General features: G+C 37.5%; 1 protein-coding gene across 3 annotated transcripts in view; it reads right to left on the minus strand.

Annotated features, from left to right (window-relative positions):
- Positions 1 to 21936, minus strand: part of ODAD2 (outer dynein arm docking complex subunit 2) — a gene marked incomplete at both ends in the record, with an annotated part of 182237 nt that overhangs the window by 58897 nt on the left and 101404 nt on the right. For all 3 annotated transcript variants that reach the window (XM_079699667.1, XM_079699668.1, XM_079699666.1), the window contains 2 exons: positions 12590 to 12811; positions 13949 to 14137. In XM_079699667.1, coding sequence (XP_079555793.1) covers positions 12590 to 12811; positions 13949 to 14137 — 411 coding nt within the window. The remainder of the gene's footprint in view (positions 1 to 12589; positions 12812 to 13948; positions 14138 to 21936) is intronic.

Consider the following 21936-nt stretch of genomic DNA (forward strand, 5'->3'; position numbering starts at 1 on the left):
AGGATGCTCATCATCACTAATCAGTAGAGAAATGCAAATCAAAACTACAATGAGGTATCACCTCACACCAGTCAGAATGGCCATCATCAAAAAATCTACAAACAGTAAATGCTGGAGAGGGTACGCAGAAAAGGGAACCTTCTTGCACTGTTGGTGGAAATGTAAACTGATACAGCCATTATGGAGAACAGTATGCAGGTTCCTTAAAAACCTACAAATAGAACTACCATACGACCCAGCAATCCCACTACTGGGCATATACCCTGAGAAAACCATAATTCAAAAAGAGTCATGTACCACAATGTTCACTGCAGCTCTATTTACAATAGCCAGGACATGGAAGCAACCTAAGTGTCCATTGACAGATGAATGGATAAGGAAGGTGTGGCACATATATACAATGGAATATCAGTCAGCCACAAAAAGAAATGAAATTGAGTTATTTGTAGTGAGGTGGATGGACCTAGAGACTGTCATACAGAGTGAAGTAAGTCAGAAAGAGGAAAACAAATACTGTATGCTAACACATATATATGGAATCTAAAAAAAAAATGGTTCTGAAGCACCTAGGGGCAGGACAGGAATAAAGATGCAGACATAGAGAATGGACTTGAGGACACGGGGAGGGGGAAGGGTAAGCTGCGTTGAAGTGAGAGAGTGGCGTGGACATATACACGCTACCAAATGTAAAATAGGTATCTACTGGGAAGCAGCCACATAGCACAGGGAGATCAGCTCCGTGCTTTGTGACCACTTAAAGGGGTGGGATAGGGAGGGTGGGAGGGAGACGCAAGAGGGAGGGGATATGGGGATATACGTATGCATATAGCTGATTCACTTTGTTATACCGAAGAAACTAACACACCATTGTGAAGCAATTATACTCCAATAAAGATGTTAAAAAAATTAAAAAAGAAACATTAAAAGTCCTTTGGGCAGAAAGAACAGGACACCAGATGAAAGTACGCATTACAGAAAAGAATAAATACTAATTTTTCCTATTTATTTAAATCTCTGTAAAGGATAACTATTTACAGCCGAAAGTAAGCACAATGTATTGTTGATTTTTTTTTAACATATGTAGGAGTCAAGTACATGGCAACAATAGCACAAAAGCTGAGAGGACAGAAATGGAAGTATGTTATATGATTCTTAAGCTATATGTTTCTAAGTATGCTATAACTTGAAGGTACACTATTGTGCTGAATAAAATATGTATACTGCAAAGTCTAAAACAACCACTGAAATACAGCAGAGAATCATAACTAATAAAGTGACAAAAGAGATAAAATGGAATAATAAAAAATTTAATTAACCCAAGAGGAGACAGAAGAAGAAAAGAAAGAATAGATGGGAAAAATAGAAAACGAGTAAGTTGATATACTGAAAGCCAGTCATGTCAATAGCACATTGAATGTAAACAGTATAAGTCCCCCCTCATACTTCCCCCTCAAAGGCAGAGATTGTGATTTGAATAAAAAAGCAAGCCCCAAATATACGTTGCCTATAAATAGCCACTTTAAATAAAGATATACAAATAGGTAAATGGATATAAAAAGCTATCAAATTTAGCATACTAATACTAACCAAAGAAAAAGTAGTAGGTTTTCTATTAGTAGCAGAGATGGCAGATTCCAAAATAAAGAATATGATGAGGGATAAAGATCATGTCATAGTGATAAAGGATCACTGACAGGACATACTATTCTTAAATATTTATACACCTAATAAGAGAGCTTCAAAATATGTGAAGAAAAAAAGAGCTGATAGAACTGCAAGTAGGAATTGGCAAATCCACAATAATTGATAGAACAAGTAATGATAAAATCAATAAAGGTGTAGAATACCTGAACAACAATATTAGCCAACTTTGTATTAAACTTTATAGGACACTTTACCCCAACCACATCAGAATACTCATTTTTTTCAAGTGCACATGGAACATTAACAAGATAAACCATGTTCTGGGTCATAGAACAAGTCTCAAATGTTTTTAAAATATTCAAGTAATACAATGTGTGTTCTCTGACTACAGTGGAATTCAATTATAAACCAATAACAGAAAGGCCACTGGAAAATCCTCAAATACTTGGAAACTAAATATCACATCTCTAAATAATCCATGGATCAAAGAGGAAATCAAAAGGAAAATTAGAAAGTATTTTCAACTTAATAAAAATGAAGACACAGTTTATCAAAATTTCTGGGATGCAGTATTAGAGGAAAATTTGGACAACTAAGCACATTTATTAGAAAACAATAAAGGTATCAAACCAATTACCTTTGTTTCCACTTTAAGAAACTAGACAAAGAAGAGAAAAGGAAACCCCAAAGTAATCAGAAGAGAGGAAATAATAAAGATCACAAAAGAAATCAATGAAATAAAAAGCAATAGAGAAAAATCAATGAAACAAAACTGGTTGTTTGAGAAGATCAATAAAATTGATAGACCTCTAGCCAGACTGATCAGGATAAAAAAGAAGACAAAAATTACCAATATCAGGAATGAAACTGGTGCCAAAACTACAGATTCTATATATATTAAAAGGATAAGGGAATATTTTAAACAACTTTAGGCCAATACGTTTGACAATTTAGATGAAATGAACTAATGCCTTGAAAGACACAAGATATCAGAAGAAATAGAAGAAATCTTCTCTCTCAAGAAGAAATAAATAACCTGAACAACCCTATATTGATTAAAGAAATTGGATTTGTAGTTTTAAAACTTACAAAAATGAAAACTTTAGGTCCAGATGGCTTCACATGTGAATTCTACCAAATATTTAAGGAAGAAATAATACAAGGGCTATTAAAACTCTTCAGGAAGATTGAATAGGAAAGAATACTTCCCAACTCACTCATTGAAGCCAACATTGCCCTGATAGCAAAACAGAGAAAGACATTGTAAGAAAAAAAAAATACTATAAAAATGAATATAGATGCAAAAACTCTAAGCAAAAATTCAGCAAATTAAGTTCAACAATGTATGAAAAGGACAATACATCATGACAGAGTGGGTTTACCTCAAGAATGCTGGGTTGGTTTAACACCTGAAAATGAATATAACTCTCCATAATAACAAACTGAAAAAGAAAAATCATAAGATGATATCAATAGATATAGAAAAAGCACCTGACAAAACCAGCATCTATTCCTGATAAAAAATTCTCATCAAAGTAGTAATAGAAGAGAACTTCCCTAACCTGATAAAGGTTACCCATGAAAGACCTGTTGCTAACATTAAACTTAATGGTGAAAGACTGAATGCATTACCCTAAGATAAAGAATAAGACTAAGACATATGCTCTTACTGCTTCTTTCCAACACTGTACACAGTTTCTGGCCAATGCAATCAGGAAAGAAAGATAAATAAATGCATCTAAGGTGGAAAAGAAGAAAGTCTTTACTTGCAGATGACATGATTGTTTATGTGAGAGGCTGGCAAACCACAATCTGTCCTTGTATGGCTCACAGAATGAAGAGTGGCTTTTGCATTTTTGTATGGTGGTAAACAACAACAATGGCAACAATAAAAGAAAGAAGAATCTGCAACATAGACTATATGCCACCCATAAAGCTTAAAATATTTAGTATCTGACCTTTTACAGAAAAAGTTTGCCTACCCCGGTCTATATAGAAAATATGATAGAATCTCCAAAAACCTACTAGAGTAAATAAGTGAGTTTAGCAAGGTTGTAGAATACAAGATCAGTATACAAAATCAATCACATTTCTTTATAATATCAATTAACAATCAGAAATTGAAATTTTAAAAGTACTATTTACAGTAGCATCAAAACATATTGATTATATAGGGAATAATCTGTACTGATTACATAGCGATTATGTGAAAAACCCATATGATGAACACTACAGAATGTAGCTGAGAGATATGAAATAAGATCTAATTCAATGGAAAGATAGTCCTTTTTAATGGGTCACAAGATTCAATATTGTTAAGATACCAATTTTCCCCAAAAGATCTATAGATTTAATGTCATTCCAATCAAAAATGTTAGGAAGCATTTAATGTAGAGAATGACAAACTGATTTTAAGGTTCATGAACTAGAATAGCCAAAACAACTTTTAAAAGACAATAAGGTAGGAATACTTATACTATCTAACTTTAAGGCTTATTTATTACAAAGCTACAGTAATTAAGACAGTGTGGTATTGGCATAAATATACACAAATAGAACAAGGGAACAAAACAGATATGTATTCATTGATTTTCTTTCCAAAACTACAAAAGAAATTCAGTGGAGAAAGGGCAATCTTTTCAACAAATGATGCCCTTATGCCCCCCAAAATTAGCTTCAATTCCTACCTAGCATAATAAACAAAAATTTACTCAAAATGGATCATAGACTTAAATGTAAAACCCAAAGTTTTAAAACTTCCAGAAGAAAACATAGAAAATCTTTGTGACCATGTGTTAGACAAATATTTCTTAGATATAGCACCAAAAGCATGATCCATTTTTTAAAACGATTAGTTAGATTTCATCAAAGTTAAGAATGTCTGCTCTTTAAAAGACACTGTTAAGAGAATAAAAAGACCAGCTACAAAGTGGGAGAAAATATTTGCAAATTATACATCTGGTAAAGAACTTACATCCAGACTATATACAGAACTCTCAAAACTCAATAATAAGGAAACAAATAATGAAATTTTAAGATGGTCAAAAAATTTGAACATTTTCCCAAAGGAGTTATAGAGCTAGCATATAAACACATTAAAAGATGTTCTACATTATTAGTCATTAGGAAAATTGAAATTGAAGTCATGAGATACCATTACACACCTATTCAGATGCCTCAAATAAAAAAGACTGAACACACCAAGTGTGACAAGGGCACCCCCATACACTGCTGGTGGAAATGCAAAATGGTACAGCGGCTTTGGAGAGCAGATTTGGCAATTTCTTCAAACGTTAAACACACACATACCATATGATCCAGCCACTCACTGGTAGGCATTTACCCAAGAGGGGTGAAAGCGCATGTCCACACAAGACTTGTACATGAATATCCACAGCAGCTTTGTTTGTAATAACCCCAAATGGGAAATAACTCACAAGTCCATCAACAAGTGAAAGGATAGCCAAATTGTGGTATATCCATATAATGGAATACTACTCAGCAATAAAAGAGTGAACTATTGATACATGTAAGAACAGAGATGAATATGAAAGCAATTAAGCTGAGTGAAAGAAGCCAAACAAAGAAATCAAGCACATACTGTATGATCCTATTTATGTTAAACTCTAGAAAATGCTAATCTATAAAAACTAAATCTATATAGATAGAAAGCAGATCAGTGGTTGCCCCAAGACAGAGAGGGGAAGGAAAGAAGCTTTACCAAGGGGTAGCAGGAAACTTGGTGGGATCATTATATTGATTTGGTAATGATTTCATGTGAGGATGTGTATGTACAATATATAAATATGTATGTCAAAACTTACCAAATTGTATACTTCAATTATGTGCATGCATATGTCAATTACACTTTACTAAAGCTATTATATTTTTAAGTTAAAAAACAAAAATGAAATAAGGAAAATGTTTGTCATATGAATAATATTAAGGTTAAACAGGATAAACTAAAATCTAACTTACTGGAAACCTTAAGTAATCATAAATTTCCTTCTCACTTTAAAGGAAAAGTTCAAATACTGTAACAAGAAAAAAGTCAATCAGAAACAAATCTGTATATGACTCTATGTGTGGTATTGTAATATATTCAGTGATATCTAATAGTCCTAACTAAGTAATTTAATTGCATATCATCAAGTGAACTAGATATTCCCAGCACTCCAGGGAATATCTGAAATGTGAGGAAAGTACTCAAAACCATAAAGTTACATGAAGCGTTTTAATTAACCAAAAATATTATAGTTCAATCAAACATTATGGAGACTTGCATATGGACAATGAGAGTTCCTGAGTAATCTGAGTACCTAAAGTCCATTTACTTGACTCAAAAGCATTAGTAATATTTTTCTTTCCCTGTGCCAGGCTTCAAAAACCAAGGGGTGTGTTAGCTTCTGGGTTCATCTTCCGGTACTGTGGGTGCCACTATGCATGATGAGTCTGGGAACAGCCAAGACCACCCTTTTAGCTCTACTCAAATTGAACCACTCTTCCGTCACTCTGCCACTGCTGGGAGTACTCCAGGTTGCATTTTCTGCAGTCTCTTCAATTTCCTGCCTTTCAGAAAGTTATGGTAGTTTTTACCTGCTTGGTATAGACATTTGCAAAACAAACCCAGTGTCACGATGGGGAAGGGAGTTTCATGCTTCTTAAAGGTGCTCATCTTCTTTCTATTTGATCAGTTTTTCTGTCTTAGGAAAGGGCTTGTCTTGCTCAGTTTTTCTGCAACTTCTTCTATCACTCGTTCTATCACTTTCCTATGTTACAGTTTTGTTATAATTAGCAAATGACTTTGGAATATCTCCTAGATGTCTCATATTTTCGATACAGTTGCCAACAGCTCTGCTTCCATGTTCGCAAGGTTTTGTAATGACACAGACCCTGGACTGATACTTTGGAGAAGGAAGTCTGTGTGAAACCATAAAGAGGGTAAGGACTGGATTATTCCTACCCATTGTATGCATCAGACCAGGGGGTTTATTAGTTCCTATAGAAGAGATGCTTGCCGGGAGAGCCTCTACCACAAGGATTGTTTTTCATCATAACTGACGGCTTAGCAGTATTCAAACACAAACCCTTTGGAAACCTACTCGTCCTTTGGCTTCTAGGGCTCCTGGTTAACGGGCTGACTTCCTGAGTTTGCTTTGACAGTTCTTCTTCCTGGTTTACATGCTCCGTGAGTAAAAATGTAGACATTTCCCAGGCTTCTCTAAACTCTCAGCCAAAAACGTCTTAACCACCCTCATTCACGGCTTAATACTGCTCCAATGATACTTCCGGAATCTGCCCTCTCTCCTGTCTCTAGACTAGGCTGTGGAACAAGAAAACCACTAACCACCTGCTGAGAACTTGAACTGTGGCCAGTCCAAATTGAGACGTATCGTAAGTATAAAAACACACACCAGATTTTGAAGATTTAGTACCAAAAAAAGATAATGTAAACTATTAGTATTTTATTATATTGATTCATGTTGAAATAATATCTTGGGTGTACTGGGTTAAATGTATTACTAAAATTAATTTTACCTGTTTCTTTATCTTTTCTTAAACTGGGGCTACTAGAAAATATAATATTACATATGTGGCTCACATTACATTTCTATTGGATAGCATTTGCTCTAGACCTAAAATTCAAACTGACTGTTTAAACGGAACACATTATGACTGGTGTGAGGTGATGCCTCACTGTGGTTTTGATTTGCATTTCTCTAATGATTAGTGACGTTGAGCATCCTTTCATGTGTTTGTTGGTAATCTGTATATCTTCTTTGGAGAAATGTCTATTTAGGTCTTCCACCCATTTTTGGATTTGGGTTGTTTGGGGTTTTTTTGATATCGAGCTGCATGAGCCGCCTGTATATTTTGGAGATTAATCCTTTGTCAGTTGCTTCGTTTGCAAATATTTTCTCCCATTCTGAGGGTTGTCTTTTTGTCTTGCTTCTGGTTTCCTTTGCTGTGCAAAAGCTTTGAAGTTTCATTAGGTCCCATTTGTTAATTTTTGTTTTTATTTCCATCACTCTAGGAGGCGGGTCAAAAAGGATCTTGCTGTGGTTTATGTCATAGAGTGTTCTGCCTATGTTTTCCTCTAAGAGTTTGATAGTGTCTGACCTTACATTTAGGTCTTTCATCCATTTTGAGTTTATTTTTGTGTATGGTGTTAGGAAGTGTCCTAATTTCATTCTTTTACATGTAGCTGTCCAGTTTTCCCATCACCACTTATTGAAGAGGCTGTCTTTTCTCCATTGTATATTCTTGCCTCCTTTATCAAAGATAAGGTGGCCATATGTGTGTGGGTTTTGATGTAAAAAATAAATAAATAAAATTTAAAAAAATAATAAATGGAACACATTAGAAACTGAACTTAATTTATTCCAGACCCTCAAACCTGCTCCTTCTCTGTTACTACAGAATAAACACCAGTTGGCATTCACAGATACACTGCATAATGTCAGCTGCTACTGTTGAGGAAATTGTACAGGGAAAGAGCTAACTCTAGCATAAATTACTTATGAACAGGGTGATAGGATGACTCTGGTAATTGTCAAAGAACCTGTCCACATTGCTCATGGGCAGCTGCTGCAGGAATGTTTGCAGGACTAGGAAATAACTCTATACAGCTGTGCCTCGGTGTCCAAGGGGGAATGATTGGTCCCAGGACCCCCACGGATACCAAAATCCACGGATGTTCAAGTCCCTCATATAAAATGATGTAGTATTTACATATAACCTACACACACTGTCCTGTGTACTTTAATTTTTAAAATTTTTTATTGAGGTATAGCTGATTTACAATATTATATTAGCTTCAGATGTGTGACACAGTGATTCACAATTTTTAAAGATTATACTCCATTATAGTTATTATAAAATATTGGCTCTATTCCCTGTGCTGTACAGTAGATCCTTGTAGCTTATCTATTTTATACCTAGTAGTTTTGCCCCTTTTAAATCCCCACACCTATCTTGCCCCTCCCCCCTTCTTTCTCCCCTCCACTTACCACTAGTGTATTCTCTGTTACCTGTGAGTCTGTTTCTTTTTTGTCATATTCACTAGTTTGTTGCATTTTTCAGATTCCATATATAAGTGACAACATACAGTATTTGTCTTTCTCTGTCTGACTTATTTCACTCAGCATAATGCCCTCCAAGTCCATCCATGTTGTTGCAAATGGCAGAGTTTCATTCTTTTTTATGGCTGAGTAATATTCCATTGTTTATATGTACAGTGTGTAGATAAATATATCACATCCTCTTTATCCATTCACCTGTTGATGGACATTTAGGTTGCATCCATATCTTGGCAATTGCAAATAATGCTGCTATGAACATTGGGGTGCATGTATCTTTTCAAATTAGTGTTTTCATTTTCTTTAGATATATACCCAGGAGTGGAATTGCTGGGTTGTATGGTAGTTCTATTTTTAGTTTTTTGAGGAACCTCCATTCTGTTTTCCAGAGTGGCTGCAACAATTTACATTCCCACCAACAGTGCAAGAGGGTTCCCTTTTCTCCACATCCTCACCAACATTTGATATTTGTGGTCTTTTTGATGATAGCCATTCTGACAGGTGTGAGGTGATATCTCATTGTGGTTTTGACTTGCATTTCTCTGATGATTAATGATGCTGAGCATCTTTTCATGTGCCTGTTGGCCATTTGTATGTCTTTGTTTATTTATTTTTATTTATTTATTTTTGCTTTTTTTAAAAATTTTTATTTTTTTACAAGTTTATTGGAGTATAATTGCTTTACAATGCTGTGTTAGTTGCTGCTGTATAACAAAGTGAATCAGCTATACGTATACATCTATCCCCATATCCCCTCCCTCTTGCGTCTCCCTCCCTCCCACCCTCCCTATCCCACCCCTCTAGGTGGTCACAAAGCACCGAGCTGATCTCCCTGTGCTATGCGGCTGCTTCCCACTAGCTATCTATTTTACATTTGGTAGTGTATATATGTTCATGCCTCTCTCTCGCTTTGTCACAGCTTACCCTTCCCCCTCCCCATGTCCTCATAGACCTAGAGTCTGTTATACAGAGTGAAGTAAGTCAGAAAGAGAAAGACAAATACCGTATGCTAACACATATATATATGGAATTTAAGAAAAAAAAATGTCATGAAGAACCTAGGGGTAAAACAGGAATAAAGACACAGACCTACTTGAGAATGGACTTGAGCATTTGTATGTCTTTAAATCATCTCTGGATTATTTATAATACTGAATACAATGTAAATGCTATGTTAAATAGCTGTAAATACAATGTAAATGCTATGTAAATAGTTGTAAATACAATGTAAATGATATGTAAATAGTTGCCAGCACATGTGGCAAATTCCAGTTTTGCTTTTAGGAACTTGCTGGAATTTTTTTTTCTGAATATTTTCGATCTGTGGTTGGTTGAATCTGCGGATGTGGAACCCATCAATATGAAGGGCCGACTAAGCATTTGCCTAGAGAGGTGCTGTAGCATTTAGGAACAAAACAGTCAGGGATTTGCCAAAATAGTGGATAAAGTTCACATGCATTTGAAGTCAGAAATGTTAGCAGTTACACAACGTGACACATTCACCGCAGGGACCTTAACCACCCTGATGCGCCACATATTTTCTTGCCTTGTCTTGGCTACTGGAATCTTCCTCTTCACCTAGCCTGAAGTCTGGAGTAATTTTTGACTCAACACTTTCCTTTATTCCCCATATCCAAGCAACTACCAAACTGCACTGGATTCTACCAACACCCACTACACTACATCCACATTTTTTACCTCAAAACCAAAGAAGGGACACAGGTCCTTATGCTTCCCCGACAGCCACCTGAGGGAGAGCCCACCACGAGGCCAGCCTCTGTTCGTGACAGAGTAGCCTACAGTAAACTTACAAGAATCGGTTCTTTACACTTATCCTACAGTAGAAATAGCAGGTAGTCAGGAATGCCGATAGGCAAGACAGAGAGGCCCTCAACACACCCTTAGATGACCCGGGAAAGTGTCTCAAGGGCAACAGACCCAACTCCCTCTGTTTTCCTCTATCCTGTCCCCTCACCCTAATCATTTTTATTGCTTTATTTTTTTATTTATATAAGCTGTGTGGGTGGGTGAACACAGTTTCAACATTTTTCATAGCAGAATACAATTCATAGATGATTTTGGATTACCTACTGACTTGTATTAGGAGAAATAATTGAGAGTTGCATATGTACCTGGCATATATGTCAATTGAATGGTAACACGTAAACCTATTAAATTTGAAAACTTTCTGAGTAGTCTAGAAATTCTGCTTTTAAACTGACAATTGTCTAAGCATGTTACATCAGACACTTTATCAGGCTACTTAAATTTATAGCTTCATTTCTTTAAAAGTCTTTAGGTTGTACATATTAGATTGTCCTTGTTCAATAACAGAATGTATAATTTTAAATTAGAAAATCTTCTTTTTTGAAGTGTGAACATAATCACATAGAAGTGATGACATTTTTACCATTCTTTAGTAACTTGAAGTAAACATTCCAGTATATTTTTTATAATTAACTTTAAAAAATTAGTGCTTAGTTTAAAAGGTGCTTTTTATGCCAGTTTTTTGCTTGAAAAAATTAATATGGCCTAACTTTTGTGCTGTAAAAATGGATTTATAATGGAAAAGTTGACACATTTAAATGTAAATTGGGTTTAATTTCAGAAAAATTAACATCGTATTCTTCAGCTATAATAGGTTTAAAGGATAAATTAAAATAATGGCCTCAAAAAATTACCAACTGGGGCTTCCCTGGTGGCGCAGTAGTTGGGAGTCTGCCTGCCAATGCAGGGGACGCGGGTTCGCGCCCTGGTCTGGGAAGATCCCACATGCTGCAGAGCAACTGGGCCCGTGAGCCACAACTACTGAGCCTGCACGTCTGGAGCTAGTGCTCCGCAACAAGAGAGGCCGCGATAGTGAGAGGCCCGCGCACCGCGATGAAGAGTGGCCCCCGCTTGCCACAACTAGAGAAAGCCCTCACACAGAAACAAAGACCCAACACAGCCATAAATAAATAAATTAATTTAAAAAATTACCAACTGGCATTCTAAGAGTCTTATTTCTCCAAAGATGTTTCATATTCAGCATATATAAGTTTGACAAGATATGATTAACTTAAGATTTTATTAGCTTTTGTCTAAAAGACCAAGCTAACTTTGGGTATACATTTCAAAATGTAAATGCAGCTGGCTGTCAGAGGCTCCAAACTGAGGTAACAGACAGTAAAATTACATTGTACAAAGAAACAAGCCATAGAAGAGAACTAGAATTTGAAATCAATTTTTCCTAATACTTGTAAGCTGTTCACGTACTCTTAAGTATTTTTCTATCTGTTGTCATCAAAATATTCCACTCAGAATAAGCTCTAGGTGGTTTCCAATGTATAGATATATCAAAGTCTACGTGCAGAAACTTTCCCACCTGGATATTAGTTAAAGGCAAAGAAAATTTGATGCACAGTTTTTTTTTTTTTAAAAACATGTCTTTGAATTGGTTCTTTGCTTGTGGTTAAGACTGGCAACACTGTCTAGTTGCTGTTTGTCAGCTCCTTTGTTGTGCAGTTGGTGCCTATATTTTATTATTTAAGTGCTAAGTAAATAAAATATTAAACAGAATTATGAATACCACTGATTATTCCTGCACTATACATTTTCTTTAATCCAATTCAGATTATGGAACTTGTACTTATTTAACTGAGTACATTTTATAGTTTCCAATTTAGAAAAATTCTGTCTCCACGCAACTTTTCTGCAGCACAAATCATGATAATGATAACACACGGCTCATTTGCAGCCATGATGCAACAAGTGGGCAGTTTTGTGTGTTCAAATACCCCTTTCAGTAAAACCTTAACATCACTTAAGTTTCTTTCCAACCTACACTGACGTAACTTGAACTAAACCACAAAGTTGGTCAACAGTACCTTCACTGCGCCATTCTCGTGCATGGTGATGCAGTTGTCGGCATCTTCTGAAAGCTGGTACAAGGCTTGGGCTGTCGCTCTGTGCACGTTGGTGTCATTTGATTTCAGGTACCGCACTAATGGAGCCACTGCCTTGTGCTCGCCAAAGGCCACTCTGTTTCTGCCCCACGTAGAGCAACGTGAAATGGCTTCTGCTAGATGACGTCTCAGTTTATCATTATTCTGCACACGGAGAACAGATTACGGTAAGTGCATCATAATGACCCTGTGATGCTTATGCTCTAGGTGTTTATTACCCACTGGCTGCTCAGCTGGTGTCTTGATGGGAACTAGTATTCTGGCGGGTCACCAATGCATCAAGGTTCAATCCTGCATTTTCCTTTTATGAACTGAGTGGAGTGCATGCAGGTAAAGGCGATCAGGTGTCTGGTATTAGTTATTTGCTCAAGGCTCAATTTCCTTTTGAGTAAGTCTACTCACAACACAGAGCTACAGATCAGCGAGTGGCCAAGTAATAAAAACAACTAAGGAATACTGGACACTCTTAAGGGAGCCTGCCAGATAACTGGGGGAAGTGCATTAATTCTACTTCTTCACCTTAGGAATTCTTCCACATCAGGAATACACCTTGGTTCCCTAGAGGGAGAAGACAATGCAGCAAACGAGGACAGGTTTTGAGTCTGCCATTTTCCTTTCTGTATTGTTTACGCAGACCACATACTTCTTTTTGGATGTAATTACCTCATATAGGTATAATACAACTGAATAACACTAAAATTTTCTGTCTATTAATTGTACTGTTCTCTTGATTCAGGTCACAACTTGGTGTCCTTAACTGAAACTGGCAGATATTCTCAGGAATTTAGTATTAGACTGGCCCAAAAGTCTTCTAGACCAAGCAGGCTTCCAATCATTGAATTTCTGCTCCACGACTTTTCTGCCAAGTTCAAGCTATGCTCAAATACCTCTGGTCATGGTGAAGTCATTATCTCTCAGGGCTGCTTGTTCTATCTGGCACAACTCTGGGTAAACAATACAGCGATTGCCAAAATCTTCTAGCTCAAGAATGCCATCGACCCAAGCTTGCTAAGCTGGGAGAGGAGCATTTAACTTCTAAAGCTGGCATGAACAATTATCTTAAGGCTCGTAATAACGACGATGGTGATGATTTCAGTTTGAAACACACTTTCACGTTAGCCTCAGAGAAACTAAAATGAATTCACTAAAACCTCATACCTCACCAGTGATAGATAGTAAACTTGAATCCAGGTCTCTGGATTTTAAGCTCATTGTTTTTGCTACTACACCGTGATATCTTATGACAATATGCATTTTGAAATAAAAAGATACATTACTTACTGTATATGCTAGTTTGGACAGTAAAGGGACAACTCCATGATCTGTGATAAGAGCTAAATTTTCTTGATCTTTTGCTATATTGGTAATAGCAGCACATACACTCGCCAAAACTTCTTCATTATCTGATTTCAGTAAATTGACAACAAGTCCCAAACCACCGATAAAGGAACGAACCATCTCTCCAGCATCCTAGATAACAATAAAAATAAAGATGATATCAAAAATAAACCTACGTTTAGCATTTTTTAAAAAAGCACAAAGTAATGATAAGGCTGTGAGGTGTACCTTCGGCATGAAAAAAATTCAGTTTATTTATAGGTTATATAAATATTTACATGTTATGTTATACACACATACATACATATATGTATGTATGTATGTATGTATGTATAACACATACACAGAGACAGTTCCGTTTCCACAAATGTGTACTGAACAACTATATTGTTGAGAGTTGCTGTGATGACTACTGGGGATGTAGAAGTTAACAAAACACACTGAGTCTTATTATTGCAGTAGTTATGTTCTATTAAATCATCACAGAAACAGAATTAGCTAATACTGAACCATTGCTACTAGGGGAGATACAGGGCTAGCTTCCTGCAAGCGTCTGGTCACACTGTCATGAACTGATCAAAATATAACCTTGTTTTATGTGTGCTTCTGTGTAAAGACATCTCATTTCATATACGTTAACTCATTAACACTGAACCCATTGACAATACACTATAACTCATGCCTGAATGAAGCTTATCTAGCACATGTATTTTCTCCATAAGGCACATCACAGCTTTCTTGCACTTAGGAACACTAGACTGCACTTCAGTGCTATGCATGGGGGCCATTTTCAACAGTGAAACCAACAAAAAACACAAAAACGTGGAAAACGTGGCACTAAGCAGACTGCACAACGGAGGCTTATTGATGGTCCAAGGGCTGAGACGAGAGGGCAGAGCGTCAGCTTTGCTCAACCTCCGCTGAGAGTGAGCGTGTCGGGCAACTTAAAATCTTACTTTTCTGTGCGTGTCCAAGAATGACTGAGAAAGTGCCCTGAGTGCTGACCTGGGAGTTACAAAAAACGTGAGCAAGGAGGTGACGCCCCAAATAGAATCTGTGAACAACATGGACTGACTGTGAATCCCTCTTTAGCCACCATGTTGTTACAATTTAGTGGGGAAGACGGGTGTTAGGAAGCTACAAGTAGACCGAGTAGCATTAATGGGGAAGAGGGAAAGACACTACAAATACGTGTGACAAGGGACTCTCGGCTGGTGTAAAGATTCAAGGAGTGCCCCTCCACCATGATGTTTGCCAGCTGAGACCTCAGGGGTGAGGAGTTATCCAGCGTGAAGGGGATTCTGGGAGAGGAACCGAGAGTGGGAGACTAGGTACTTTCTTCTAGGTCAGGATGGTTAGAGCATAAAATAGGAGAGGGAGAACGGGAGACCATGAGACTCGCTTCGGTGGCATTCGAAAGCCGCTGAAGAGGCTTATTAACTGTGTGGGGGGAAGCAGGAGAGGCGATTTTCTCCATTTTGCCTCATGGAAGGTCCCTCAAGATGGCAGGGTTGGGGCAAAGAATGGCGCTGGGAACTCAGGCTGTTTCACAAGTTCAGGTAACAGGTGGTGGTAGTTTGGAGGAGGTGATGGTCCGGCCTGGAGAGAAGGGTGTGGACTTGTGAGGATTAACTGGAGAAGATAAGGACGAGTGATTCAATTCCCATGCTTCTGACTTGACCTAGTGGTGTTGATAATGTTGGAAAGCGGGGTTTGGTTTTGTTTTCTTGGTGTGGGAACGGGTGGCGTTAGGTAACAGAAGAAGTCCCCACAAGACACTGAAGTGGAGGAATCCACTGAAGGAGTCAGTTGGCTTCGTGGGTCTGGGGCTCAGGAGTGAACCCCAGGCTAGAGGCAGAGACTTGGAAGTTATCAGCATAAAGGCCGTAACTGAGGTAGTAAGTGCGAAAGAGCGGGCTTTCTGTCCCGGTATGGCCATGTGGGCAGAGACAAGGAATTCGTCAGAGGAGCCTGGAGATCGATGGCGAAACAGGAGCCCCACCTCCCCTGGTGTTGGACAGCGGCCGCGTGGTGTCCACCAATTATTTGGCACCATGGTTTTCTCAAATGATAGAAATTCACATCTTTTGAGTACCAATTACATGTCAGGCACTTTGTGCATGAATTATCTCAGTTAAACCTCCAAATAACCATGCAAAGTAGATACTGTTTTTCCATTTTTGATTTTAAAAACTGAGGTTCAAAGATGTTGAACCTCATAAACTAGATTGTATCACTCACGACGGCAGGGGCCGTGCCTCAGCAAACTCCGTGATCCTTGTACATCACGAATCTGATCTCCTCATCCCCATACCTCCTCAGTCCTTCCATAGCTCCCCCACCCTGAGGATAAAATCCCAACTCCACACATGCTTTACAGCCCTTCCCAGTGCACCCCTGGGTTCCCTGCCTCACCCTCCCTAACTTGAGCCCCCTTCCCCAGCCCCACACACACCCTAAGCCAGTGGCTCCCCAGAGGAGCTAATAGCCAGAATCTTGAAATGTTCTCTGAGAATGGAGTTCAGCCAGTCTGTGCTGCAGCCTAGAAAAAAAAATCTGATTCTTTAAAAACTCTCCTGGTGAGTCTGAACTTCAACCAGTATTGGAAGCACTATTTATGCATTAGTCCTTCGTTTCACGTCCTCAGATGTGCTGCCTGCGTGTCTCCATGCCTTTGCACATGCCCTTTTGTCTGCTTTCCCATTGGCTTGGGGATTCCTACACATCCTCAGCTACTAGCTAATGTGCCATTTTCTTTGGGAAGCCTTTCCTGAACCTCAAGTCTGAGTTAAGCCGCCCCTCCTATAATACCTGGTTCTTCTCTGTTTATTTTTTTATTTTTTAATTTATTTATTTTATTTATTATTTATTTTGGGGTCTCAGTTGCTGCGTGTGGGCTTTCTCTAAGTTGCGGCGAGCAGGGGCCACTCTTAGCTGGGGTGCCCAGGCCTCTCATTGTGGTGGCTTCTCCCATAGAGGAGCATGGGCCCTAGGCGCGTGGGCTTCAGTAGTTGCAGCACACAGGCTCAGTAGTTGTGGCTCGCGGGCTCTAGAGCGCAGGTTCAGTAGTTGTGGTGCACAGGCCTCGCTGCTCCGTGGCATGTGGGATCTTCCCAGACCAGGGCCCAAACCCGCATCCCCTGCATTGGCAGGCGGACTCTCAACTACTGTGCCACCAGGGAAGTCCCTCTTCTCTGTTTATAATACTCTATGCAGTATTAGCTTATCTGTTTGCCTTTGACCTTGAACTGTAAGTTCCAGGAGGGCAGGGACTCTGTCTGTCTAGCTCAGTGTTATACGTCCAGTGCCTAAGCCAGTTTCTAGCAGTGAGTACATGCTCAATTAACATTTATTGAATTTGATTATATGCAAACTTGCAGCTATGGAAGGAAAATTTTCACTCCTAAGCTTCTAGGAGATGATGAAGGAAGGGCCTAAGTCAGGTTCTTCCCAATTTTAAGGGTAAAGCATCTTTGTCCACAACATGTTGCCTCTCCTGATTGCTAGGTGAGATGGTATCAGCAATATTGGTGGGCTTGTTCTCAATGTCAAATTTAAATATAATTTCTGATAGTTAGGACACACTTCCTAATTCTGATGTATCAATAAAATTATTTTGAAAATATTTAATTGCCATTTTTTCTAAAATTCTACAATAAAGGTTTTTAAGTAATACAAAAGAAATTATCTTTCTACATTGTCACCTTATTACACTTCTGTGCTTTAGGATGCAATCAAATCAGAAGATTATAAGTGTGAATTTATTAACCTCTGGTCAAACATCCAACTTAATTTAATCCAAATTACTCTTTGAGGTAGTACTTGGTAGTGGTAGTTGTAGTAGTATTTCCACCTTATAGATGAGAAAAACCTCAGAGAAATGAACTAATATGTGAAAAGAAAATGGATAAGTGGCAGAAGTGGGGTTTGAATCCAGATACGCCCAACCTTTTCTAAGGGATGTTATATGCATCAATAATCGAATAAATTTATCAATTATATAATTAGCTAACAATTGTTTTCTTGAGAAAAAACTGGAGGAATTCCTGAAAGATGATGGTGGGCACAGTTTTTGAATCTCCCTATGGAAACAGAGCAAGTATTATAGCAAAACAAAAAAGGGATAACACATACAACAATATTCAGCGACTAGATATCTACACCAACCCCCAAATACAAGCTGATCAGGACAAGTTACCAAGCGCTACAAAGCCCACATGCTCTAAGAAACTCTGAAATCTGCAGGGGAAAAGCAAAGGGAAACCAAATTGCCATTAGGTCTCATTGGAAAGCTCAGGAACAGCAACAGAAGCTGGGAGCTGACTTTTCAGGCTCTGATGGATGGAAAGACTAAAAGGACACACAGGTATGGTGGTGCTAGAATGTTCTGTAGATCTGAGTCCCATGAATTCTTAAAACTGAAGCCCTGTCACAGGGCAAAGCCAGCACTGAGGAGAAACTACTGGGGTTGCATTCTAATTGAGCAAGGCAAGGATAACAGGAAGAAGAGAAGAGAAAGTCCAGATAAAAAGAGGGCAAGAGAGCACAGGAGCCTGAACCTACTCTCCATCACTGTGAAAACAGCAGAAATGGCATCTTAAGAACCATGAACTTAAAAATGCTACCCTGGCCCACATCTCTCTCCTAAAAGACCATGAATACTCATTTCAATTAAAAATGCACAATATATTCGTGCCCCGGTCTGGGAAGATCCCACATGCCGCGGAGTGGCTGGGCCAGTGAGCCATGGCCGCTGAGCCTGTGCGTCCGGAGCCTGTGCCCTGCAACGGGAGAAGCCACAACAGCCCGCGTACCGCAAAAAAAAAAAAAAAAAAGCACAATATAAAAAGACCACAGTCAATTTCCATTTAGAGTTACTACAAGAAAAAAATGAAAAAACAAAAAAAAGAAAATCATAGAAAGTATGATTAGAATTATTAAAGCTCACAAATTAGGTGATTAGTAAAAACCCATTTTTAAAGATCCATAAAAAGTTAGAAATAAAATAAAAATTCATTTTGGAAATAAAGAGTAAACTAGAAGTAACACAAGAATGAATAAACAAAATGGGAAACATCTTTAAATATAGCAGCGGAAGAGTAACGAGAGTGATCGCATCTGCCTCCGACTCAAAAACTTCCTGAGGTGCGCGGGAGGAGACCCAGCGAGCCGGTGTCAGCAAGGTCGTGGGCGCGGCTCGCCAAGGTCTCCTAACGTTTATCATCTGTGGGACCGTGAAGTGTTACACTCAAGCCTACAGGCCCCTCCAAAGTTCATTTGTTTTGAAGGTGAGACTTCTTTTTCTTTTTTCCTTTTTAGCTTTAAAGATTTTAGACACATGACTTCTTGCCTCACATAGTTTCTCTGGAAAGGAAGACAGTATATTTGAGGATGGAAAAAGTAATTATTCCACCAAGACTGTCTTTCACTAAATGCTAAGCAGCTGGGAAATCCACCACGTTTCCCACCTTCTCATGTGTCTTAATACCTAGTCTTTGCCAACTTCACCACTGGTACAATATGGGTTATAGACAATTCAAATACTAACCTGTAATGGAAAAATCTTTAATAATAATAATGATAATAGTAATAATAGTAATAGTAAAACAAAGAAAGAGAAAGACAAATACCATATGATATCACTTATATGTGGAATCTAAAATACGACACAAATGAACTTATCTATGAAACAAAAACAGAATCACGGACATAGAGAACAGACGGGTGGTTGCCAGGGGGAAGAGGTTGGGGGAAGGAGGAGTGGGAGGATGGGGTTAGAAGATGTGAGCTTTTATATACAGAATGGATAAACAACAAGGTCCTACTGTAGAGCACAGGGAACTATATGCAATATCCTGTGATAAACCCTAATGGAAAAGAATATAATAAAAAGAATGTATATATATATATAACTGAATCACTTTACTGTGCAGCAGTAATTAACATAACATTGTAAATCATACTTAAATAAAAATAAATAATAGTAATACAAGAACAACAGCCTAATTCTTTTACAGTTTACAAAGGACTCCTGCATACATTACCTCATCTGATGCTCACAGCTCTGCCTTAAGAAGACATGACATCCTCATTTTATAGATAGGAAGGCTAAAGGTTCATGCATAATGCATGACAAAACTAAAAAGCAACTGTGGATCTCCTGATTTCTCATTTAGTGTCTTTTCACTACACACTGTGTGCTTGGACTTGGAAGTGCCAACAGTTGAAGTTGTCACATTACAGTTAGTTTATAAACAGTCAGAAGAAGCTTCCCAATTTAGAGAGTTAATAATTCCAAAAGAGATGAAGCTATTTTGCCAATGACATTTCCCAAGACAAACAAAAACCATAATTGAAAAAGAGAATATGAAACACCTTCATGCTGCTATCAAAGTAAAGCTTGAATGGTTGAATAAGTAGGAAAAGATGTCAAGTTCAAATTAAACAAAATTAAGTCAAATACACAAATGTGATGAAAATATAAAGTAGCAAAATATTTTTGGTTACAATTCAACTAATAGGAAAATATTAGGACAGATTATTATTTACGGATTAATGAATAAAACAGGAACCCGGATGTTTGGCACAGAGCAGGTAAAATAACAGGCTTGAAACTCCCTCTCTTGCCTCCAGCAAAAAAGAACCGGCAGCTTTCTGAGGTGGTGAGGTACACAGAATGCAACTTTAAAGCACATGCAAGACAAGTGTAACATGACTTCAGAAAGAAAGTTTTGACCAGAAGGCTATAAAAACACTGCTCTGTGCCACATAGAGCCCATACAATGCATAATATAATATTTGAAAGAGATTTTAAAAGAGTACATTGCATATAAAAAATTTCAAAAATGCTACATTCACATTAGAATAGCATGTCAGAGAAACCAAAACTGAACAGGCAGATCTTGTCCTAAAGGTATGTTCAATAAATTGCTTTTCAAATTCTAAATATACCTCTATATACTCAAGGACAGCAGACAGTTTGTGTGGCTTTCACAATAAGACCCTTGTTCTGTTCCTGGTAGTTAACAAGTCCTACAGCTTAAATATATATATATATATATATATATATATATATATATATATATATATATATATATATATATATATATATCTGATCTAGAATTACTTTACACTTTCAAATGTAGTTCTTCAAAAATCAAAAATAGAACATCACTGATCATTCCTTTCCTTCTGAACTGAAGGAACAATAAATTAATTTCCAGTGAAATAAATGACATGGTGGCTCACAGTCTAGATTTATGTAGCAGAAAACGTATTAAACATTGAAGTTGGCTTTATCCAATTAATTCACAAGATAATTTTTTTTAATTTAATGGTTCTGATTTTTTTCTACTTCCTTAGCCTAATTTAAGATAATCTTTTAAAATATCAAGGTCAACTGTGATTTTCCGATTTTACTATGTCCTGTGTTGATTCTGCTTTAGATGCCATATTCTGTTAATGAGGAGGTCTAATTTGTGAAGCACCATTGTGTATTCAGAGGCTTATGGAGGTAATTAAGTGACCTTCTTACCCAATGATGTATTTGAAAGAAGTCTGTAAGTACAAGGTGCTAAACAAATATAAGACATATTATCATAAAGTACCTATTGCATGTAAATCTGTACATATACATATGCATATATATATATTTAGAATTTTTCCCACTTGTAGTCAGTAACCCACAGATTAAGATGGGTAAACCAGTTTCTGGTTAAGATCCAATCAGTGAGTTGTGCAGATCAGGCTAAGAATAATACTTGAAACCATAATCTTGACTGAAAAACATTAACTGTATGAAATAGTACACCTCAAAAAACAAAAACAAAAAACAGGGAGTCTCTAATTTATGAAGAGGTTCTTTTCCAAAAGTTTACTTGTTGGGTCTGTTACATCATATTTTTTTTTTTATAAATATGTGATTAGCTTCC

This window comes from Hyperoodon ampullatus (genome assembly GCF_949752795.1).
Source record: "Hyperoodon ampullatus genome assembly, chromosome: 3".
In the NCBI taxonomy this organism is placed as follows: domain Eukaryota; kingdom Metazoa; phylum Chordata; class Mammalia; order Artiodactyla; family Ziphiidae; genus Hyperoodon; species Hyperoodon ampullatus.